We start from the raw sequence: 24,751 nt of genomic DNA on the forward strand, positions 1-24,751 counted from the left end.
GAATTTTACTACATGCAGAAATATGCACAAAAGAATACTGTATGGGCTGGAGAGATGGCTCAGAGGTTAAGAGCACTGACTGTTCTTCCAGAGGTTCTGAGTTCAATTCCCAGCAACCACATGGTTGCTTACAACCATCTGTAATGAGATCTGGTACCCTCTTCTGGTCTGCACAGAACATTGTATGCATAACAGGTAAAATTAAAAGAGAGAGAGAGAGAGAGAGAGAGAGAGAGAGAGAGAGAACTGGAGCAATCAAAGTTTGGGGGGCATGAAAGCCTGCCTGTAATCCCAGCATGGAGAAGGCAGAATCAGGGATTTCCAGACTAGCTCAAAACAGGGAATGCTGGGCTCAACAGATATTCTCCCTTGACATGTAGGGTGAGAGCCACTGAGGAAGACACCTAATTTCAAGCTCAGCCTTTTACATGTGTGCACACATATGCAATATACATACATACACAAAGTCATGAAGGTAATTTAAATATTTGAAAAATTAAATAATAATGAAGGTATTATTATACAGCACAGAGAGCCTCATGAGTTGTGGGAAGTGGAGTTTTAAAATAGCTAGGTATGTGACACATACCCACAATCCCAGCCCTGTGGAAGCTGAGGCAGGAGGATCACAAGTTAGGGGCTAGTCTAGGTTACACAGACTTCCAATATCATCCTGAGATATATACCATGCCCAGAACCTGTCTCAAAACAAAACAAAGCCTGAGTATGTACCTTAGTGCTTTGAGTGCTTGTATACCATGTGACTCTCAGCCTTAGCTAAGCGTGGAGGTTCATAACACAGAAGAGAGCCTGAAACCAGCATGACGGGTGACAGCTGTAATTTCAGCACTCAAGACTGTCATGAGTTCTCTCCAAAAAACCAAGCCAAAACAAAACAAAAAGCTATCCTGTAACCATAACAAGCTGACTACATTAAGATATTATAAAAAGGGGGGAGGCAGGGTATATATGTAGCTCAGGGGGCAGGGTATAGATGTAGCTCAGGGGGGCCAGGGTATATATTAGCTCAGTTGGTAGAGTTTGCCTAGCATGCATGGAGCCCTGGTTCCAGCCTAGCATTGCATAAGTGGGCATAGTGGCACATGTCTGTAATCCTGGCACCTGTAAAGTAGTGGCAGATGGATCAAAAGGTCAAGGTGATCTTCAGCTACATAGTTATTTAGAGGTAGCCTGGTGTAGGAGGTCCTTCTGTTTGTGTGTTGCTTTCATTGGTTAATGAATAAAGAAACTGCCTTGGTCTAGTTGATAGGGCAGAACTTAGGTAGGCAGGAAAAACAGAACTGAATTCTGGGAGGAACAAGAGCAGAGTCAGGGAGAAGCCATGGATCCTTTGCCTGAGATGGACGCTGGTTACAGTCTTGGATAAGCCACTGCCACGTGGCGATACACAGACTAATGGAGATGGATTAAACTAATATGTAAGATTTAAGACAATAAGAAGTCAGTGCTAATGGCCAAGCAGTGTTTTAATTAATACAGTTTCTTTGTGGTTATTTCAGGTGTAAGCTAGCCAGGTGGCCGGGAAACAAGCAGCCTCTCCATGCAACAGTAGCCTGGGCTACAAAAACAAAAATCCAAATGTATCTTTAAAAAGAAGAAGAGGATAATAACTATATGGAAACATTGGACTGGAGGAGAGGGAGGGGGGAGAGGAGTGGGTGGAGGGGGAGAAGGGTGGGAGGAGGGGGGGAAGGGTGGGAGGAGGGGGAGGGAAATGGGAGGCTGGGAGGAGGTGGAAACTTGTTTTTTTCCTTTTCTCAATAAAAAATAAAAAATTTAAAAAAAAAATCAAACTTTAAAAAATAGAAAACACTATGAATAATTAGCAAAATGGAAAATAAATGATAGGATCAACAAAGCCCATAGTAGCACCTGAAAATTTACAAGAAGACTCTGGTACAACTCATCACGGGTAGGGTGGAAAGGAAACTAAAATATATTAGCTTCATGTCTGAGAACAACACTGACCTGTGCATGGTGGGGCACTCTGGAGAAAGAGGCGGAGGAGCTCTGAATTTGAGGCCAACCTTATCTACACAGCGAGTTCCAGGCCAGCCAGGGCTATATAGTGAGATTCTGTTTCAAAGAAAAAAAAATATTTAAAATGTACACCAAACTGGAAAAATGACTCAGGAGGCAAAGTAGTTTATAGTTTTTAAGTAATTGGAACCAGTAGTTAAAATTATGTCTACAAAGAGCTGGGCACAGTGGTGCACACCTTTAACCTCAACACATTAGAGACAGGCAGATGGAGCCACACTGTGAGGACTGCAGGGATACACAGTGGACCCTGGCATGAAACAAAATAAAAAAATTATTCCCACAAAGAAACATAAGGCTCAGATGGCTTTATAAGTGAGTTTTATCAAACATTCAAGAACAGTTCATTTCAATATGATGTAAACTCTTCCATAAAGTAAGACAAGAGGCAACGGTCCCCAACAGAGTGCACAGACCAAAAGGACCGTCTAGGACCATCTTAGAAACCTCTTTAGAAATCTTACTAAAAACAAAGGCACTCATATACAAGAATGTTCATAGCAGCATCGTGTATAATAACAAAAACTTGGAAACAGCCCAAATGTTATTCAACAGGTGAATGGCTAAGTTGCGTTCTATGTGCTTGCTGTGGTATTATACAGATGAAAATGAATGAATCATAGCTATTACAACATAGATGAGTCTTAGAAACAATTTTAAGTGCAAAAGAGCAAACTCCAAGGGACTAACAGAGTACAACTTTTTGTAAAGCTAAAATACAAGCAAAACAAAATAATAATACATTCTTAAAGAATATATACACACATGGCCAATATACATAAACAAGTGATTAATGAGAATAAAATTAAAGACAGTGGATATCTCTAAGAAGAGGCAGGGAAGAGAGGCATAAACCTAATAGTATGTTTAATGTTTCAATGTATAAGTTGAATGACGGGTCATAGGTACTCATTTCATTTCATAATTTATAGTGCATATTTCTTTATAGATATCAAATATTATTATAATTTTTAAAAAATCTGCTCTTGTGGAAATAAATGGACAGATGAGTAATATCTCCCTGAAAGAAAATCTGTATTTCTTGGGGAAAAGAACCAAGATTCCCTGGCAAGAAGCTATCCTGTGGAGAAGACAGAGTAGGTCCTCAATTAACATGGGCTGGCTTCCTGCTGTCCCCAAGGATGCATCTGCAGTGTCTGGGTCCTTCCGGCTGGTGCTCCCTGATTTGCAGAATCGGTACCACCTCCTCTGTTAACCTAGCCTAGCCCCACAGTCCTGGCTAGGACCTGACACATGGACAACAAGAGACTGACACCTGGTGGATGTAGACATGTACTCGAGAACGGGACGCCAGACTGGTGGGGAGGAGGTAGGACTGAGAAAGTAAAATGCAGACCATTACAGGAGCTCTGCCTGTGAGATAGAGGTGGAAACACTGCCATGTGAGAAGGAAGAGACTCTGGAGAGAATGGCTTCCTCTCTGTCCTTCCCAGACTACAATGAGATAGAGTTACGGTGAGAGAAATGCAAGACTTGCAAAAGCAGCAGTCCAGCTCACCTCAGCCTAGCAAGCTAAAAGACACTTCCAACAACTCTCCACCCCACCCCGTCTCCATCTGGGGAGTCTGTGGTGTGAGAAGGCCTATTCCACCCTTTTCTCCAAAGCTGGTCCATGATGTATAATAAACACATTAGCATAAACATCTTCCTGGCCACACTAGTTGGTCAAGGATAGACCTGACCCAGGTTGGTTTAATCATGGTAAATCTTTGGGTTTTTGCTGGGATTCCTGACACAATAATACCCCCCCTTTTTTTTCTGCTTAGATATAATGGTCAAACACAATCCTAGGAGTGCTGGCAGCGGCTAAGTGGTCTGAACTAAGAATGATTTTACATTAGGTGAAGCAGTGAGAAACATACTGAGCAACCAGATCAAGCCTTACCTGGAGCCAGTACCGCCTCTTGACTTTCCAATTTCATAAGCCAATAAACAGCTTTTACCTTGAGTTCTAAGTTTCCTATGATTAGAAGCCAGAGTATCTCTACCCTACACTCACATTCACCCTCTCTCTATTGTCCACAGGAGAGCACAGGGACCTAGGTGGGAAGATCACTACAGATTTACTGCTTGTGCTAAAGTCAAGGATTGAGCTGGAAAGGTCTGAAGCAGCCACCAGGCACTACACAAGCCAGCCCAATGGACTCCTTTAGGGAAAGACTAGTAGCTGAATGGGAAGCAGGTGCTGAAAAGGGTCTCTACCAGGCAGGCATGAACATAGCCATTCTTCCCCATACACCTGTCATGGGGGTGTTGCTTTGGGGTCTTTATGCTCATGGGTTAGGGAACTTTGAAGTACATGACCCTTTAACCCTTTGTTACCCTGTGCTGCAGGGTCAGCCTCTCCCTTTATCAACGGGAGAGCGTCCTTTTGAATTCTGCCCCTGATAACACTCACTTTTGAGGTGATGAGAGGAATCTTATCTTCTGCGTCTTTGGCTGGCTGGGCACTCAGGCTCCTTTCTCCTTTGGACACAGTGCCATCTTCCTGACCTTGAGGAGACACTGCTTCCTTCTCAGCTTCACCCACTGGCCCTGGTCTTTCTTGTCTCCCAACTAAGTTGTTTTCCCTCTTTGAGCCCCATGACTCCCAGAGTGACCTTGGCGTTCGGGGAGAGTTCATAGCAGCTGCAGGTGTAGGCTTCTCCGGAGCAGCGTGTCTCTCCCCATTCCCAGCTGGCTTTTTCCGAGGGCGTCCCCGCTTCCTTTTCGCTTCACTTACTGTGTCCTCTGTCTCTTGCTTCACTTCTTTAACTGGCGGGTCCTGTCCACTGGCTTCACTCAGAGGCACTTCAGCTGTCCTTTTGACACCCTTGTCATGGGGTCGTGGGTCACCACTTATGCCTCCCTCCCTGTTCTCTGTGCCTTGAGGCAGAATGAGTGCCCTAGGTGGAACTAGCCCAGCCCCAGCCCCAGCCCCAGCCCCAGCCCCAGGTCCAGGTCCAGGCACAGGCCCAGCTCCGAGCCCGGGCACAGCTCCAAACCCAGGTGCAGCTCCAAGCCCAGGTGCAGCTCCGAGCCCAGGCCCTGGCCCAGCCCCAGGTCCGGGTCCAGGCATGGGTCCAGGTCCAGGTCCAGGTCCAGGTCCAGGCCCAGGCCCAAGTCCAACCCCAGCGCCTGATAAAGCAGGAACAGGTGGTAAGATCATGTTAATGATGGGCACACCTGCCTGGGGTCCCCCAACTCTAGTGGGCAGAGGCAATGTAGCTACTTTGAGAGTGCCTGAAGGAAGCTTAGAAGCCAGGAAGGGTGTGATATGTGATTGTGGTGCTCGGGGAAGGAGCACAGGCAGTCGGGCCACAAGGGCATTAACTTGAGGCTTACTGGCAGCTGGAGCTGAGCTGTCAATTACACTCTTCTTCCGTTCTCCACGTCCTGGGGCTTCAGTCCCAGCTCGAGCCTCTAGCTCCTTAGGAGGCTAAAATGCAAATAGAACGGCAAGAAGTTATAAGGACTGTGGCGAATACAGGGGCTGGAGAGATGGCTCAGGGGCGAAGAGGATTTGTTGTTCCTGCAGGAGATCAGACTCAAGTCCCTCACACACAGAGTGGTCCACAACAGTAACTCTAGTTCTAGGGGCTCTGACACCCTCTTCTCCCCTTAGGCACCAGGGCTCATGTGGTACTCATACATGCATGCAAGCAAAACATTCACGCACATAAAATAAATAAATCTAAAATTCACTAATAAAACAAAGGCTGAATACAGGAGAAAAAGAAGGAGCTTGGTATACTAGCCGTGAAAGGAGGTTCACGTTGGGAAGGTACACTAAAACCCTCGGCCACAAAGTCAGAGACATCAGCCGCTTACCTGGGCTGGTCTCTCTGGCTTCTTAGGACCTCCACCTTCCTGGTTCTCTACACTGTTCTTGGATTTGCATGATGACCGTTCTCGAGGGGCTCTTTCATCCTCTTCTGAAGAGGCAACCGATGGAAATAAAGCAAGAGTGAGGAGAAAACTAAGGTATGGAAGCGAACCTGACTGCCTGGGACAGGCGGGAAAGCGGCTGGGCAGGGCTGATAGTTAACTGGTTACACACTGGTGACCGGACGAATGACTGGAGCGCCACCTGGCTTGCACACCTATCCACCCACATAAAAGGGATCCCCGGGAAGAGAAGGCAATCCACGCTGTGTCTACCAATGTATTCAGGAAGGCCTTCAGAGCTGAAAATGATATCACTGAACAATGGTGTGTGCCTGTTCAGAGGTTGAGGCAGGACTGCTAGAGTCTGGGAGTTCCAGTCCATCTTTGGCAACACAGTGAGACTCTGCACCACCCACCTCCGGGGGGGGGGGGACTCAAAGTGGCTGAAGACTTCTCTGAAGAAAGGGCCCCACCCACCAGCAAGCCCGCCGGCCTTAAGCACGTGAGCATGTGCAGATCGGGCAGAGATGAGATGCTGCTGTAGCAGGTAGCGGGCGACCTGAACGATGGAACTGAAGGACCGTTTCAGGATCCTCTCTGCCCAGTCACAAGTCAGGGCACAGGCTGCCTCAACCAGTTCATCCCGAGGTGCTGGGGTTACTTCTGGGCCCATTTCTGGCTGGGGTGGAGAAAGACATGCTCAGTTAGGACTTGTCCCTCCCCGGCCACTGAGAGAGCAGAACAACTGAGGACACAAGTAGCTCCTACCCATTCAGACCTAGAAACCCAAGCTCTCTTCCTCCCATGCTTCCGCCACAGGGAAGGTACATGGTCCCCAGAAGCAATGCACAAATGACTGTGGTTTTCCAGCCATCAAAACACGTCCTAAAGCCCACGGTCTTTTACCTGGGAGGGAGAAGTCATTACTTACACCTTCAGAACCCTTTAAGTCAAGTCCAGGCAATGGGGGCATAGATACCAAGGTCTTCCTTCGGATGCCACTGTAGCAATATCTGATGCAAGTTAAGGAGCAAACAAAACTGGGGCTCTTCAAGCCTCTTAGGCAAGTTAGGCTGCTTCTGTATCGCACCTTTTCCTCCCCAGGTCCTCCAGTCTTAATCTCTCAGTCAAGGATACTTGGATTGGCCCCGACCGCCGAGTCTTCGGGCCTTGATGTCTGGGAAGATCTCTCTGATGATTTTACCAAAGTTGGCTGTGCTGAGTGGGCGGCAACAGGCAAGACTCTCACAGTACTTTCTGAGTGAGGAGGGCAGAGTGAGAAGATATTCAGAGAAGGCTACTGGTGGGCTCCAGAGGGTTCCTAGCGACCAAGTGTGGGGAACCCTTTAAGAGCTCACACTCTAGTAAAGCAGGAGGAGCTTCAGGGTAAGGGTCTAGTCCTGTGCCCAACAAGCCGGGCACCACCTTCTTACGCACCGATAGGCATCATAGACGCTCTGCTTTGGCAGACAGGTGTCCATGTGCTCTTCCAGGTGGTTGCGGATCCACCTGTAGGCGTACATATATTCCTCATTGCTAAGTATGCTTGGTTCTGAACTGGAAGACAAGGAAAGGGACATGTATACCTCAGCAGTGCTGGACCAAATCCACCTCTCTCTGCTAAACCAGTCCAGCGCAGGACACCAGCTACGCATTGCCTACTTTTTATTTTTTTTTAAGATCATTGTTATGTGTCTGAGTGTTTTTTTCCTTTTTGTATGTTTTTTTTAATATTTATTTATTATGTATACAATATTCTGTGTGTATGCCTGCTGGCCAGAAGAGGGCACCAGACCTCATTACAGATGGTTGTGAGCCACCATGTGGTTGCTGGGAATTGAACTCAGGACCTTTGGAAGAGCAGGTAATGCTCTTAACCTCTGAGCCATCTCTCCAGCCCAATGTTTGTTTGTTTTGTTTTCATTGGTTTTGGCCTGCATGTATGAATGTGTGCCACATATGTGCCTGATGCCCATGGAGGCTAGAAAGTGGTATCAAGATTCCCAGAAACTGCAGTTATGGACAGTTGTGGGTGCTGGGAATTGAACCTAGGTCTTATGTGAGAGAAGCCAGTGCTCTTAACCCCTGAGCCATCTCTCCAACCCCATTCCTACTTTTTGACTCATCACAGTGAGACTCAAAATCAGACCGTGTGACATTTAAAACATTAACACCAGGTTACCTTTTATCTCCAGCGCTGGGCCCTGAAGGCAGCTGAAGGTAGAGGTAGAGCTTGTCATTGTCAGAGAACTTCTGTACTTCTTGCTGAGACAGAGGCAACAGAGGTGGAAGGACCCAGTGAGTAATCTGACGTTGACCATAAAGTCCAGCGACTCTTAAGGTCAGGTTGTCAGAATGAGAAGGGACCCAAGAAATGCCTTGAGGTTGAGGGTTCACTGTACTGAGGAACCTTGGGCTTCCACAGAGGGAAAGGGAGATGAGGGGAGGGGGCGGGGTTTGATCTGATCTGCCTAGAGAGGTCGCAGCAGGAGGAGGTCTGAAGCTCCCTTCATCATTGCCACCACCACCACCCTCAGCAATTCCGCCTCCATTGCCCTTTCCCAACTTGCTTACCAGAATTCCCTCTACTTTGTTCTGCACGGCCTTGCTGTGGGGAAGAAGAAAAGTTGGAGGTCACAAGCTTTTCCCATCCCTTTGATTGCTAGAGACAGAAAAAGGACCCAACTGCTACCAAGACCACTGACCTTGCCTGAGGGAGGAGTGAAGGCTAACAAGGACCCACAGCTGGGTCTGAACAGGGTTTGGAGGCAGTTACTTACGAAATGGTACCTCGGAGCCTCTGAAGAAGGGTGGTCGGTTCCCCAGTTTCAGCACCACCTTGGGGCCTTGCCCCGGCCTTGGGGCTCTTAGCATCAGGTTTATCTTCTGCCATCCCAGCATGAGGAGTAACGCTGGGAGAAGACAAGACCCGAGAACTTAACTCCCACCAAGCTTCCTTTCCCCTGAACCCCAGGGAAATCCTGCTTCTACCCAGAAACGCAAACAGAAGCAAAGCTTCCCCCAGTGGTTTTCCTCACCACTTGCCCTCTCTAAAATTAGAATTATTCCGTTACTTTGTCAGGCCCTTCTAGACCCAAAGCGATCTCTGACATCTCCACTCTATATACCCCACCTTTTGAAGTCTCTCAAATCTGGCAAACTGCTATGGGAAGAGATAGGAGTGGTGGAATCCACGTTAGAAAGAAATCTTATAATTTCTCTCAGTGCTGCAACCGCCCCCCCGACACCCCTGAGGGGGTTAACAATAACGACAAACCAAAGTTCTCCGAGATTAGACTCTTCGCCATTGATTTTGCCTGGGAGGTCAGAAGGGATACGAACATACTCGGCCCTTCCAGGTTTGAAAAAAATTGGGCCCAAGTTCTCATTACTGAGTCTCGCCACGACTTCCCCCGCTGCCCCCCTCGCCGCGGCGCGGACCCTACGTCATCCCACGACATCCCACCCCGTGGCGTCCCCTCTTCCCCTCGAGACCCCCCCACCCCATCCCCTGGTGCTGGTCCGGGCGAGGGAGGGGGTCTCGGTCTCCGAACTCTCGAGACGCGGCGCAGGAAACCCTGCGGGGAACCGGGTCCCAGATTCGGGCACGTGCGCACGAGTGAGGAGCTGCGGAAAGCTGGTCCTGCTGGCACCCAAGTCCTGTCGCCCCTCCTACCTCGGAACTGTCACCTTCCAGCACGGACATTAGATAGGTGAGAGAGAAAGAGAAACTAGCCCCTTGGCTACCTCCGCTCCAGCCCAGCCCCACGGTGCCCGGCCGGCGGGCTCTTGCGTTGCTTTTATTTTCCTTTTTCTGAATGGTTGTGCCAGCCGCGATCTGCCTGGATACTCGCGCGGCCTACTCGGTGATTGGTCGTTGCAGCCACCAAGACGAAGGCAGTGAAAGTCTGCCTGGTAACAGAATCTGATTGGTCGAGAGGGGAGGGAAAATCCAAAGTTAGTCTTATTTGAGTCAAGAGGGGAAGTCCAGGTTAGGTTTCGGTTAAAACTGGGGTCGGTTAGGCCTGCGGGTCCGGAGAGGGTTCTTTTCTTAAAGGGGCCGCAGGATGAAAGCCCGAGTGCCCGCTGCGTCTGGAGCGTCTGCTCTTGTGCCCTCTGATCTTGCGCTGTAAGGTCATCGAGAAGACGGATAAGGGAACGAGCGAGGGCTTTAAAGACCTGCGTTGAGGGTCCCAGAACCGCGGAAGGGAGTTACGGGGTAGGAAAGTGGGTGGCTAGGGGTAGCTGGGGAAAAGGTGAGTTTAAAATGTTCAGGAGGTGGGTAAAGATCCTCATTACTGGGGGGTCGTTAGGACACGGAGGGTAAGAATCTAGAAAAACAGGTTACTTTGGTTGTGCGAACCGAATTTCTTTGGTTTCAGGAATTGATATTGTTTCGCTAAAATTGGGGAGCTTTACAAAATGGAGTGGCCATAGCTACCATGTTTAATTTTTGCTTTTGGTGGTTAGAGCTGCCCAAAGAATCACTGGGTGATTTTTGTTTGTTTTTTGTTTAAAGCATTGCTAGAAAATGACGACTAGTGATGGCAATTCATCATAAAATCCTGTAACTCCTTTTGGGTATAAAGCCAGTTGAACCATTCTGTTTGCCCCTCTTTTTTTCACCCCCCGTGGCGGACAACCTCAAACAGCAGGCTTCCTCCCTTCCACAGGGAATCTTCAAACCTTTAGCAGCTGTACCACATTAAGTGAAAACATTTTCTCTATTGTTAGTCATGCTCATGCCGGTTTGTAAAGCACCTCCATGTTAGTTAAGCAATGACAACTCTCAGAATTAAAGTAACTTACTGCCAATTCATTTCCCAGATTCTTGCCTTGTCCTCCCTTTTACCCCAGTAGCCCACAAGAGCTGTTTACTGGTGTCCTGACTCACCCACTACTCACCCTCCCTCCCTCGGAAGTGCAGACCATTGACCACAAAAGGAAATTGTGTAGGCGCTTCCTCCTTTCCCTCCTCTGCCCTATAACCAGCCGGTTCAGGCCCTTACACCAATGACACCTCACCCCACCCCTTTGCAGGTTTTCCAGAATAAAGCCTGTCTGTTGAGCCTCTCTTTAGTCCTCCTCTGTCTGCTCTCCAAGCTCATCTCCTTCCTAGGAGTCGTATCCTGGTAGTTCCCCAGTTGGTGAGCACTGGAACTTTGATTACGCATGAAGAAATTTAGTACTGTGGCACTTTCCCTACAGAGAAGCCTGTGTGTGATAGCTTATGCGTCCTCACCCTCTGAAGGTCTGTCGGGATCCTGATGGAAGAGGCACATGGAAGAGTTTTGCATCTATCTTATGTGGTCATGCACTCCATCCACATCAACAGTCTTTTAAATGAATGCATTTTGTTCTGCAGCAGAGATGGGACATCCCAAGTCATATGGCCAGTCCTGACCACAGTGTTTTGTAAAGGAGGTGGTTCTTGTGGTCTCATTCCCTGCAGCCGGGGGCCCATTTCCTCACTGTAGAAAATGGGGATGAAACATTTTTTGGTTTTTCAAGACAGGGTTTGTCTGTGTAGCTTTGGAGCCTGTCCTGAAACTCGCTCCGTAGACCAGGCTGGCCTCGATCTCACAGAAACCCACTTGCCTTTATATGGAAGAGTTCATGAGAGTGAGTAAATCCTATCTTTAAAGGAATTGGTAAAGATGTCACCGGATAGAACCCCCTCCCCCATCAGTATTTTCCTAGGACTGAAGTGTTGTGTTCAAAGCCGCTCTCTTCGTTAAGGTCGGTTCGGATGCTGTGCTCGGGAGTTGCACTTTGCTACTTAACTGTGCTTCCAGCCGCTGAGTCCATGAGGTGGCCTTCCGAGCACTCAGAAAGGGCACAGCGTCTTTAGGAATAAACGCCTAGCAGTGTTCTCCCTGTGCGGTGTGCCCACTTAAACACTGCTACGCCCCCTTTTGCAGGAGTAAAACCTCTTGCCTTGCGCAGACACTTCAGAGTGTACGGCTTCCTAGTTAGACTTAGCTCTCAATTTGACACCACCTAGAGGTATTTGAGGGAGTTTCAGTTGAGATTGGTCTGTGGGGCATTTTCTTGATTGCTAGTTGATGAGGGGCTCATCCTCTATAAACAGTGCTGTCTCTAGGTTGGGTCCTGGGCCCTGTGAGAAAGGCGGTGAAAGTTAGGTAGGGGAGTAAGCCTGTGCGCCCTGCCCTGCATGGCCCCAGCTCTGCTCCTGCCTCAAGCTCCTGGCCTGTCTTTCATCAGAGAGATTGTTACCTAAAGTGTGAGATGAAATAAGCCCTCTTCCTCTTCAAGGTGCTTTTGGTCAGAGTGTCCTGCACAGCAGCAGAAAGCAAGCTGAACATGGGGCCATTTTCTTGAGCCCCCAGACCCATTTTAAACACTGCTACTAGACTCTGTTAGTCCTGGGGAAAGAAGTGCTGTGGGATTTGCTGGCAGATTCTATTTGGTTTTCACAGTGTGATTTACACCACTCTGAGCTTTAGGTTTGGTGGAAGCTGGACATTGACTAGCGCTGTGGGTACATTGTGAGAAGTTTATTAGTCAGGAGATGGTCAGGTCAGACAGAAAGTGAAGGCGATTGGCCTAAGGACCTACGATAGCTCAAGATTATTTTGGTGACACATTTTCTACAACTGTGATTTTTGTTTGTCTTTTCCTTTCTTTTTAAATCCATGGTTTCACTCTAGCAAAGTCTGACCTTGAACCCTTCATGAACCCCATGTTCCCCCTGAACTCATTGCAATCCTCCTGCTTTAGACTTCTGGGTGTTTGATTTATATGCATGAGTCCCCATGCTCCAGAGCTGTGATGGCCTAGTCAGCTGGGGCCACGCAGTCCACAGGATGAATATGGCTTCATCAGAGAACTGGATCACATCTTCATAATGGTCTTTCTTTAATCCATTACTTTGTTATTTAATGTGTGTGTGTGTGTGTGTTTTGCTTGCATGTATGTCTGTGTGATGGTGTCTGGTCCCACAACTGAAGTTATAAACGTCTGTGATCTGCCACATGGGTGCTGGGAATTGAACCTGGGTCCTCAGGAAGAGCAACCAGTGTCCTTAACTGCTGAGCCATCTCTCCAGCCTAGTGTATTTATTTTATTATATATATAATATTTTATTATATATGTTATTATATTATATTTCTCCAACCTTGTTTTTATTATCTTTTCTAATCTTATGAACTTTATTATTTAAAAAACTTGCAAATAAAGAAAAACACTATGTACTAAAATTAACCAGACCTCAAGTCTGTAGAACTCAGTGAACTTGAATTGGCACTCAGAATGGAAGCTCTTTTACACTTTTACATTTTCAATATCAAATATGACAGAATTAGAACTAGAAAAACAGTTAACTTTATGTCCTCTTATAACTTGTGATCATTATCTGTAGGTGGAGACTGCTCATTCGTTTCCCAGTCGCCCAGATTCCAAATTAATCACACAGAAACTATATTAATTAAAACACTGTTTGGCCTATTAGCTTAGTTATTAATAGTTATTAACTAACTCTTACATCTTGAATTAACCCATTCCTATTATTTTATATTTTACCATGAGTCTCATGGTTTACCCATAAGGTTCCTGGGCATCTGTCTCCTTCAGTGACTACATGGCATCTCTCTGACTCTACCTACTCTTTCTCTGTATTTCTCTTCCAGCCTGGCTATATCTGCTCTGCTATCGGCCACCAATGGAGGTAAAAAATTCACAGCATACATTATTGCCCCTTTTCTGTCTAAATTAAAGGAAGGTTTTAACTTTAACATAGCAAGCTTACATAAAACAGTTATCAAGAATTATAGTTACAATATTTATATCTACTTTGTCTTTTATTGTAACTAAGGAAAGCTATGATTATAACTATCTATTCTTCAACTCCATCAAAAACTCCAAAAGGATATAATATTACCTAGGTAAACAGGACGTACATTTTAAGCAACTTCCAAAACTCTAGAATTGACAGAGACATCTCACTGCCTGGACAGTCACCCAACGTTCTGTACCATTGGAGCATCCATCTTTAGCCTACAGGCCCATAGTATCAGGCAGACTTTTCCATGAAGCAGGAAATCTGAAGATCTCTTATGCCTTATAATGGGAAAGTCCATCAGTTGCTTTCTTCTGTGTTCTGGAAAATGTCTGGCATTCCTCTTATGAAGCAGGAACCCTGAAGAACTGCCTCACCTTATTTAGGTAACTTCAGCAGTCATTTCTCTGTGGGTCCTGCATGTCCAAGTTCATACAGCATACCATCAAGCAGTAAAGGCAAGAGCAGTTTCTTGCCCAATTGGCTAACCAATGCCATAAGGAACCTCTTCGATGCCCACCATCCTCTTGAAGTATATTGGTGCTGCCAGAAGTAGATGTGTCTCATTGTCGAGAAAAGTTCTAATTTCTTAAAACATTTTAAATGCCATATTCTATTAGTCTTTGAAAGGTTTGAAGAATACATATCCATCTGAAATATATGTCTATACATCTAGAAAACCTAACTAACGTGACTACAAGCTTGACTATTATAGATGACTATCTATTAACCTATATTTCTTAATTATACATTACATTTTTAAATGATCTGCACAAGCACAATACCTTAATCAAGAGTAGAAATATACATATAACAAAATTGACCTTAAATTTGTATCAATATATCAAAGCCCATACCATTGCAAAGTATTAATCTTTATATAATATCTCTCCCCCTTTAAATGTAACCAAACATTTATAAACAGTATTTGGGAATTTGGGTATAGTTCTCTACAAACTGCTTCCTGCTTTTTGTTGGGTGAAGTATTTTAGGGTGTTCATAGCAGTCTTTTTGGGGGGGGGTCTTGTTCCATCAAAACCACATTAGTCTGGAAGGAATCCACAGGTTCTCATCCTCTGTGGAAACAAAAGCAGAACCTCTTTTCCAAAGCAACATATCCTTAGACCCAAATTTTGAAGTCAAGATACCTTTAGCTTAGCAGCCAGTACAATGAAATGTCTCTCTGTACTTAGCTCATTCAAAGATAACACAATAATATATATAATCCAGACTCTGTATATTTTCCATTTTTATGTGACTTATTTTTCTTTACTCCTTTAATCTGTGACTGTCTGTACTCTTTTATATTACTTTTACTATCTCTTTAAAGACTTTACTTCTTTTTATAACTGTCTATACTTTTCTTCTCTCTCCCAAGCCTAGGTACATTTTTTAAACACATTGTGTCTCATTTAGAGGCCTTTTATGTCTGAATCTGTCCCATTGTGTATCTGCAATCCTTTTCTGTCTGGGAGCACTTCTTAAAATGCTAAGCAGTGTGGCTAAGACTAAGGCTGCTTTGCCTTTTGACTCTGCCCATACAACATGGTGGAAGTCTGTTCACTGCCTCTGAGATTGCTGGGTGGGAGCTGTCCTCACAACCTCAACTCTGGGTAGCATGGTGCAACATATATACCCTTTCTATCTGAGTAAAAGCTAAATCTGCCATACAGCACACTGCGTGGCCTGGAAATATCTCTGTGTATGGTGGTTGGAATTCTCCATGCTCTCCTGCCTATGCATGCCTAACAGACCCGATCCCACTGCCTGCCCAGGTGGGGAGTGCTAAGCTGTGGGCATGGTCTCAGCTACTTTCCTCCTGACCCCAAGTGGGCACACAAGCACCCAGACTCGAAGTGGGTGGCAGGCGTCAGTCCCAAAGGTTTGGGTTCCAATCTGTAGGCAAAGGCTGCTCATTCATACTGACTGCCCAGACCCTAAATAATCACACAGAAACTGTAGTAATTGTAACACTGTTTGGCCAATAGTTTAAGTGTATTTCTAGATAGGTCTTACATCTTAGATTAACTCATTTCTATTATTTTATATTTTACCATGAGGCACGTAGTTTACTGGTAAGGTTCCTGGGTATCTGTCTCCTTTGATGGCTATATGGCCTCTCTCTGACTCCACCTACTCTCTTTCTCTATCTATCTATCTATCTATCTATCTATCTATCTATCTATCTATCTATCTATCTATCTATTCCAGCCTGGCTAGTCTGCCCTGCTATAGGCCACCAATGGTAGTAAAACATATAGCATACAAAGGGGAATCCCACATCAATTACCTGCCCTCAGACCCTCTCATTCCCTGATGGTTAGCCTTTTTGGTTCTTTTTTACATTATACTGAACCTACATATACATTCATTTACATTTATACATATATCATTGCTAGATTCTGAGTATGAGAACATGTAAATTGTTTCTTTCTGAGATGTGATCTTGCTTAGAATCATACAGCCTGGGTCCATTTTCCTGGAATGGTTTAACTTCATTTTTCTTTAGAACGGAGTAGTATTCATACCACATTTTCATTATCCATTCATCTCTTGACAACTAGGTTGATTCAGATTCCTTGCTATACTGATAAAGCAACAATAAACATGAATGTATAATATCTCTATAGTAAGGCACAGACTCCTCTGAGTATATGACCAGGAGTGAAATAGCTGGGTCATATGATAGTTCTATTTTTCATTTTTTGAGGAATCTACAGACTGACTTCCACAATGGCTGTATTAATTTGCAGCCCCACCAACAGTAAATAAGGGTTCCTCTCTGTCCACAGCCTCTCCAGCCCCTGTTGTCAGATTTCTTGATGACAGCCATCCTCACTGGGGTGAGCTGGGTAGATCAGAGTAGTTTAATTTGTGTTTCCCTGATAGCTAGGGATATTGGACACTTTTAAAAATAGTTATTTGGTTCCAGACATGGTGGCACACACCTTTAATCCCTGCACTTGTGAGGCTGAAGCAGGTGAATCTCTGTGAGTTCATGACCAGCTTGGTCTACATAGTAAGTTCCAGCCAAAGCTACAGAGTGAACGCTTGTCTCTAAGGTTCTGGCCATTCGTGCTGGCATTTCCCTTTGGAAACTGTCTATTTGCTCTTTAGTGATTGGCAGTTTTATTTTCTTGTTAATTAATTTCTGCAATTCTTTGTAAATTCTGGCCTGAACTGTGACTGGTAAGGATTTTCTTCCATTCTAAAAGTTGTTAATTCTGATAATTGTTTCCTCTGCTCTACATAACCTTTATTTTCCTGTAGTTCTGTTTGTTGATACTTGGGGTTAGTTCCTATGCTGCTGGTGTCATTTTAAGAGTTCTGAGCTGGGCAGTGATGGCACACAGCTTTAATCCCAGGACTTAGGAGGCAGAGGCAGGTGGATCTCTGTGAGTTTGAGGCCAGCCTTGTCTACAGAGTGAGTTCCAGGACAGGCTCCAAAAAGCTACACAGAGAAAACCTGTCTCGAAAAAAAAAATGATAAAATAAATAAAAAATTTTAAAGCTCTGGTTGTACAGCCCTGACTGTCCTGAAACTTGCTATGTAGACCAGGCTGGCCTCAAACTCACAAGATATCTGCCTGCTTATATATCTGTGATTAGAAGCATGGCCAGCTTTGCCAGCTCCATTTGTTGACTAAGCTACCTTTTTTCCAAATTATGTTTTTGTCTTATTAGTCAAATGTTAAGTGAGCATAGTTTTGCCATTTTAGTTGTAGGTTCTCTATCCCATTTCATCAGTCTGTCTGTCTGTTTCATCCCAGGACCAGGCTGTCTCTATCACTCTAGCTGGATGGCATAATTTGAAGGCAGGTGTTGTTATACCTCCAGCAGGTATGTTGTTACTCCCTACGAGTACTTTAACTATTTGTAGTCTTCCATGTCCCATGTGCCTCTTATATTGTTTTTTCTAGCCTATGAAGTATGACATGGGAATTTTGATAGGTATTGCATCCATCCTATATATTAATTTTTCAGTATATATCATTAAAATATTGATTATGCCTATTCAGAAATATGGAATGTTTCCCCTTTATTTAATATCTTCTGTGATTTCCTTTCTCGGTATCTTGAATTTTTAGTGTAGAGTTCTTTTGTTCTTTTTTTAAAAAACTCATTTATTTGTGTATTTATGTATATGAGTACTCTGTCCTGCACACCAGAAGAAGGAATCCAATCCCATTGTGAATGGCTGTGAGTCACCATGTGGTTGCTGGGAACTGAACTCAGGACCTGTGGCAGAGCAATTGAGAGCTCTTGATTACTGAGCCATCTCCAGCCCCGAGGTCTTTCACTCTTCAGCTAAATATTCCTAAATACTTAATTTGGGCAGAGATACTTGGAATGGGATTTTTTCCCCCTAGTTTCTTTCTCCTAGGGTAGACTATTAGTACAAATGAGTGCTACTCTAGAAACAAATGAAAACAAAAGCACCTCTTACCAGAAGCTCTGGGATGCAGCCATTGCAGTTTATAGCAATGAATCCTCAAATTAAAAATCTGAGAGATGGACGCTGGAGAGATGGCTCAGTGGTTAAGAGTCTGACTGCTCTTCAGAGGAACCGGGTTCAATTCCCAGCACCCACATGGCAGCTCACACCTGTCTAGAACTCCAGTTCCAGGAGATCTGACACTCTCACACAGACACACATGCAGGCAGAACACCAATGCACATAAAATAATAAAAATAAATTTAAAAATTCTGAGAGAAAGCTGATGCACACTTTTAATGCCAGCTGATCCCAGCACTTGGGAGTCTGAAGCAGGTGGTTCTCTGTGGGTTTGAGGCCAGCCTAGTCTGCAGAACTAGTTCCAGGACAGCCAGAGCTACAGAGAGAAACCCTGTTTAGAAAAACAAAACAAACAAGAAACCCCCCAAGAGACCTGAAGTAATGTAATGATGAACCCTCAAGGCTTTCAGAAAGCAAGCAACTAACCCTAAACATAGTAAACAGCAAGAAATAATGCAGACTAGGGAAGAAAGAAATGAAATTGAGATTAAAAGGACAGTACACACAATCAAAGAGCTGGTTCTTTGAAAAACTTAGTAAGATAGACAACTTTTAGCTAATCTGACAAGAAGAGAAGACAGAAGTTAATAAAATTGGAGGTCAAAGGTGTCGCTACAGTGACCTCCAATGATTCCGAACATCCTTAGAAATTACTGTGAAAGACTGGACTCTGAAAAGCTGGATAACTCAGGAAATTTTCTCAGTTCATGTCATCTACCTAGATTAAGCCCTAAAGATACAAAAAAAAAAAAAAACCCAAAACTCAAAACAGACCCTACAAGCGTGAGATTAAGCTGTTTATAAAAACCTTTGCTCGCAGAAAAGCCCAGGATCAGACAGATTCACTGCTGACTTTTATCAGACTTCCAAGGAGGACATCCCACCAAGTCCTCTTAACTTGTTCCATTAGACAGAAAGTGAAAGCCGGGCATGGTGACACACACCTGTAGTCCTAGCACGTGGAAGGCAGAAGCAAGCAGAACTCTGTGAGTTTGAGGTGCAGCCTGGTCTACATAGTGAGTTCCAGGACAGCCACAGCTGCAAAGAGAGGCCATTCCTCAAAACAAACAAGACTGCAAGGTGAAAGAACTACTAAATTCCTTCTGTGGAGCCCGTGTGGTCTTGTTACACAACCAGATAAAGACACTGCAGAATACAGAATGCAAAGTATTTTAAACTTGTTCTTCCTGTGTTTTCCCTGAGCTAGTTGCAATCTAGAGGTGCTGTCAAGCTGATCTTACTTTTTCTAGCAAGGATACGTTAGGTAGCTTTGTGCGCTTTCTGTTGTATCTATTGCTCTGATTATTCTTTTATAATTTAAAAACATTTTTCTTCTATTTTGAGATAGTTTATTTTTAAAAGATTTATTATGTATACTGTGTTCTATCTGCAGGCCAGAAGAGGGCGCCAGATCTCATTACAGATGATTAGGAGCCACCCTGTGGTTGCAGGGAATTGAACTCACAGAACCTCTGGAACCTGTGAGCCACCTCTCCAACCCCGAGATAGAGTCTTATGTAGCCCAGGTTACCTAGAACTCTGCATTCTCCTGATCTCCCGCCTACATCACTCTAGTCGTTTGCCACAGGAGAGACATAGTTATCACCCTTTCTCTCTCTTTTAAACAGTGTGAGCACAAGCACCAAGTCACAGCACTATGTGAAGGTCAGAGGAGACTCCTGGAGTCAGCTCTTCTTTCACCATATGGGCCCTGGAATCTAACTTGGTCGTTATGCTTGGTGGCCTTACCCACTGAGCCCTCCCTCTCCCTTGATGCTCAGAAGTGCTCCAGAGGATACCGAGGATGCCCTTCCGAGCTGTCACTTGCATTAGTCTTTATTTGGAGAGAATTATAGGTTCATATATACAGCTGCAAAAAGATTTCGTGTGCCCTTCACCCCACTTTACTCAATGGCACAACTTACATAGCATGAAGCAATATAGTTGTTACACCCAAAGTCCGGATCCCCAAAATATCCCCCATGAGACCGTATTTGAAGCAAAAGCAAAGAGTCTTTATTTTGAGTTAACTTTGGCCTCCGAGTCCATCCAGAGCAGCACCAGAGGCAGCAGCAGCAGCAGAGCAAGAGAGACCCCAGCAGTGCTGGGATAGGGTTTTTATAGAGGGGAAGGCTTGGGGAGGAACCCATGGTGTCAGTTCAGGGAGAGGTCACGCCTCTAGGCTAGAGGTTACAGTTTTCCTACTCAGGGCTTGGTTGGCTTTTCCTGCTCAGGGCTTGGTTGGTTTCTGTCAGGGGCTGATTTCAGGCCAAACTGCGTTTCCCTCCCTGATCCTTTTTATCTTTTAGGCTCTAATTTTAGGGCCAGGGAGAATTTCTTTAACATGCTCTGGTTCTAGAAAGTGTGTTCCTTTGGCTCTAATTTCAGAGTCAGGGTATTTTTCTCTGTCTGTGTCTGGGTTCAGGGATGAAGTGTTTCTTTCACTGGCTCAGCTCCCAGATCCAGGATATGTTCTTTCACTGACTCTAGGTTCAGTCCCAGGGTGTTCAAAGATTGTGCTATGTCTATAGATCTGCAGGGCCTGAGGCTCACAATAACAACCAGGAAATTGGCATTGATTCAATTACCCAAACTTACCTAGATTTTACCAGTTTTATAATGCTCATTTGTGTATGGTGTAGTGGCATTTCATTTGTATTTTAATAAATAAAGCTTGCCTGAAGACCAGAGAGTAAAACAGCCACACTGAACAGCCTTACAGACCAGGCAGGGGTAACACACACCTTTAATCCCAGTAGCCACACTAGTTTGCCATAGAAACCAGGCAGTGCACATTTGTAATCCCAGCCCTATAAAATGGGAGGAGACAGCTCTCAGACACAGTCTCATTCTGAGATCCCTGGAGGCAGTATCCCCATTTTGGACTGAGGTAAAGGTAAGAACCAGTGGCTGGCTCCTTTACTTTTCTGACCTTCAGGTTGAACCCCAGTTTCTCTCTCTAGTTTTTATTAATTGTGCTTCATATAGGTATTTAGATCTCTGTGATTTTATCACATTTTAGATTTGTGTAACCACCCCTAGGTTATGAGATTGAAGAGTAATCACCACAGGCTACCCAATGTTACATTTAACCCCTGGCAACCACTAACCTGTTATATGATTTTGTCCTTTGAGAATGTTTTATAATCAGAATCATTTTATACACATACACACATATATGTAAAAAATACTTTTTTGTGTGTTTGTGTTTTATTGAAAGTAATTCCCTTGGGTTGGTGAGATGAATTCGTGGGCAAAAAACGGCTGCGAAGACGGATGACCTGAGTTAACCCCCAGGACCCACGTGGTAGATGGAGGAGGTACCTGGACCATGGCTTATGTGCGTGCGTGCACACACACACACACACACACACACACACACACACACACACACACACTGTTCTGGTTAGTTTTATCTGTTTGATTCAAGCAAGAGTTACCAGGGTAGTGGGGCTAAGTTGAGGAATTACCTCCATCAGATTGTCCTGTAGGCTGTTTTCTTGATTTAATGATTTGTGTGGGAGTACCTAGCTCTCTGTGTATGGTGCCACCCCGGGCTGGTGGTCTTGGGTTTTATAAGAAGCAAGCTGTTGCTTCAGTTGAGGGACATCTGTGTTGTTTCCAGGTGCTGGCTATTACGGATAGTGCCACTGTGAACATGGCTGAGCAGATGTCCTTGTGGTGTGAGTGTGCATCCTTTGGGTATATGCTCAAGAGTGGTATTGCTGGGTCTTGAGGTAGGTTGATTCCCAATTTTCTGAGAAACCGCCATACTGATTTCCAAAGTGGTTGTACAAGTTTGTATTCCCACCAGCAATGGAGGAGTGTTCCCGTTACTCCACATCCTTTTCAGCATAAGCTGTCATCAGTGTTTTTAATCTTAGCCATTCTGATAAGTGTAAGATGGTATCTCAGACTCATTTTGATTTGCATTTCCCTGATGGCTAAGGAAACAATCTAGATGCCCTTCAACCAAAGAATGAATGAAGAAAACTTGGTATTTTTACACAATGAAGTATTATTAAGTGGAAAAAAACCAACGACATCTTGAAATTTGTAGGCAAATGAATAGAAAAAAAACCATCCCGAGTGAGGTAACAAAGAGTCATAAAGACAAACATGGTATGTACTCACTCATAAGTAGATATTAGACATAATAAAGCAAAGGGTCACCAGTCTATAGTCCATGACCCCAGAGAAGCTAGGTAACAAAGAGAACCCTAAGAGGGACGGGCATGGGCCCTATGGGAGGGGAAATAGGTAAGATCTGAGGAGTGGGTGGGGAGTTGGGTGGCAGAAGGTGGCAGGAGCAGCAGGAGAGGGGATAAAGAATGTTTTTAAAGAATTTTTTTAAATAAAAAAACAAGTTGAGCGAGCCATGGAGAGCAACCCAGTAAGCAGTTCTCCTCAATGGTTCCTGCCTTGACTTCCCTCAGTGAGCCCCTGTAAGCCAGAGAAAACCCCCACCCCCTGTACAGACACAAACACACACACGATGCCTTTGGTGTTGGTGTCTGTCTTAAGGGTTTCTATTACTGTGAAGAGACACTGTAACCATGGCATCACTTTTAAAGGAAAACATTTGATTGTGGTGGCTTTCTACTATTCGGAGGTTCAGTCCATTATTGTCATGGAGGGACATGGTGGCAGGCAGACAGACATGGTGCTGGAGACTTGTACATCCTGTCGGCAACAGGAAGTGGACTGTCTCATGGGTTCTATGTTGAGTATACATGAGACCTCAAAGTCCACCTCCACAGTGACACACTTCCTCCAATAAGGCCACACCTCCTAATAGTGTCACTCCCTTTGGGGGTCATTTTCTTTTAAACCACCACAGTGTCTACTACAGTAATAGAAATCAAGCTGGGATGCACACATGTGCACACTTTCTTTTTCTCACACATATGAGTTGCTTTAGTGATTGCCAGAAAAGCTGCTGTGAACAGTCGTGTCTAGTTTTTATATGAGCTTACATTTTCATAGCTCTGCAAGAATAAATGCACACAGGACAGTTGCTCTACAGAGCCTCATTTCACTTTTAAAAAGATCTGCCAACCTTATTTTAAATGTGCATTGGTGTTTTGCCTGCATGTTTGTGTGAAGGTGTGGGATCCCTGAAACTGGAGGTACAGACAGTTATAAGCTGCCTTGTGGGTGCTGGGAATCGATTCTGGGTCCTTTAGAAGAGCAGCCAGTGCTTTTAACTGCTGAGCCATCTCTCCAGCCACTTCCAAACTATTTTTTAAGAGTGTTTGTTCCGCCGGGCGGTGGTGGCGCACGCCTGTAATCCCAGCACTCGGGAGGCAGAGGCAGGCGGATCTCTGTGAGTTCGAGACCAGCCTGGTCTACAAAGGGAGTTCCAGGACAGGCTCCAAAACCACAGAGAAACCCTGTCTCGAAAAAAACCAAAAAAAAAAAAAGAGTGTTTGTTCCATGCCTTCCTGCCTATGATAGACCAAATATTCTCACTATGAGGCAGAATAAACCCTTCTCTTTATTAAAAAAAAATAAAGTGAATGGTTGCTCCTGTGCCTAGGGAGATGGCCCAGTGGTTAAAGTCCTTGTTGTACAAGCATGAGGACCTGAGTTCAGATCCCAGCACCCCTGTAAATGCCAAGTGGGCATGGCAACCCACCTGTAATTCCAGCCTTGGAAGTCTAAGATGGGATTCCCAGAGTAAGTTCTCTAGCAAGGCTAGCTGTACCAGTCAGCTCTGTGTTTGTGTTTGATTGGGGGATCCTGCCACAGTGAATAAAGGAAGAATGATGGGCGGTTTCTGACATCAACCTTGGACGTGCATAAACACACCTCCACCTATGCTACATAGAGACCTGCACACCTCTCTCTCTCTCTCTCTCTCTCTCTCTCTCTCTCTCTCTCTCTCTCTCTCAAACACACACACACACATTTGCCTGAGGGAAATTTTGTTTGTTTGTTTTTTGTTTGTTTTTTTATTAGCTATATTCTTTTCTTTTTTTATTATTTAATTAAAAATTTCCACCACTCCCCTCCTCCCATTTCCCTCCAGCTCCCCCATCCCCCTTCCCCTCCCTCTCCAGTCCAAAGAACAGTCAGGGTTCCCTGCCCTGTGGGAAGTCCAAGGTCCTCCCCCCTCCATCCAGGACTAGAAAGGTGAGCATCCAAACAGACTAGGCTCCCACAAAGTCATTACATGCAGTAGGATCAAAACCCAGTGCCATTGTCCTTGGCTTCTCAGTCAGCCCTCCTTGTCAACCACGTTCAGGGAGTCTGGTTTGATCACATGCTCCATCATCCAGCTGGCCTTGTTGAGCTCTCATTAGATCAGCCCCACCGTCTCAGTGGGTGGGTGCACCCCTCGAGGTCCTAACTTCCTTGCTCATGTCCTCCCTCCTTCTGCTCCTCATTTGGACCTTGGGAGCTCAGTCCGGTGCTCCAGTGTGGGTCTCTGTCTCTATCTCCATCCATCACCAGATGAAGGTTCTATGGTGATATGCAAGATATTC

The 24,751-nt window shown here is 45.0% G+C and overlaps 1 protein-coding gene across 2 annotated transcripts; it reads right to left on the minus strand.

The window, feature by feature from the left end:
* Nucleotides 1-2,171: 2,171 nt before the first annotated feature.
* On the minus strand, nt 2,172-9,736 carry Rfx5 (regulatory factor X5). 2 transcript variants are annotated; one of them, XM_013349867.2, is made up of 10 exons: nt 9,626-9,736; nt 8,730-8,861; nt 8,524-8,557; nt 8,132-8,214; nt 7,387-7,506; nt 7,087-7,206; nt 6,881-6,962; nt 6,427-6,628; nt 5,893-5,996; nt 2,172-5,500 (listed from the first exon to the last, which is right to left on the minus strand). In XM_013349867.2, exons 2-10 carry the CDS (start codon nt 8,840-8,842, stop codon nt 4,325-4,327), a joined length of 2,034 nt encoding a protein of 677 aa, XP_013205321.1. In that variant the 5' UTR covers nt 8,843-8,861; nt 9,626-9,736; the 3' UTR covers nt 2,172-4,324. The 2 variants fall into 2 exon arrangements, with proteins under 2 accessions (XP_013205321.1, XP_026639985.1); XM_026784184.1 differs by lacking the exon at nt 9,626-9,736 and adding an exon at nt 9,227-9,402.
* Nucleotides 9,737-24,751: the final 15,015 nt, after the last annotated feature.

This window comes from Microtus ochrogaster, chromosome 21, assembly GCF_000317375.1.
Source record: "Microtus ochrogaster isolate Prairie Vole_2 chromosome 21, MicOch1.0, whole genome shotgun sequence".
NCBI lineage: Eukaryota > Metazoa > Chordata > Mammalia > Rodentia > Cricetidae > Microtus > Microtus ochrogaster.

Bases quoted from the DNA above. Each gene is read 5' to 3' on its own strand.
- Rfx5 (XM_013349867.2), bottom strand. From the start codon at position 8,842: ATGGCAGAAGATAAACCTGATGCTAAGAGCCCCAAGGCCGGGGCAAGG. The intron at 8,558-8,729 runs GTAAGTAACTGC...TCTTCCCCACAG, and splicing joins AGGCTCCGAGGTACCATTTC to CAAGGCCGTGCAGAACAAAG. The intron at 7,507-8,131 runs GTAACCTGGTGT...CTTGTCTTCCAG, and splicing joins CCCAGCGCTGGAGATAAAAG to TTCAGAACCAAGCATACTTA.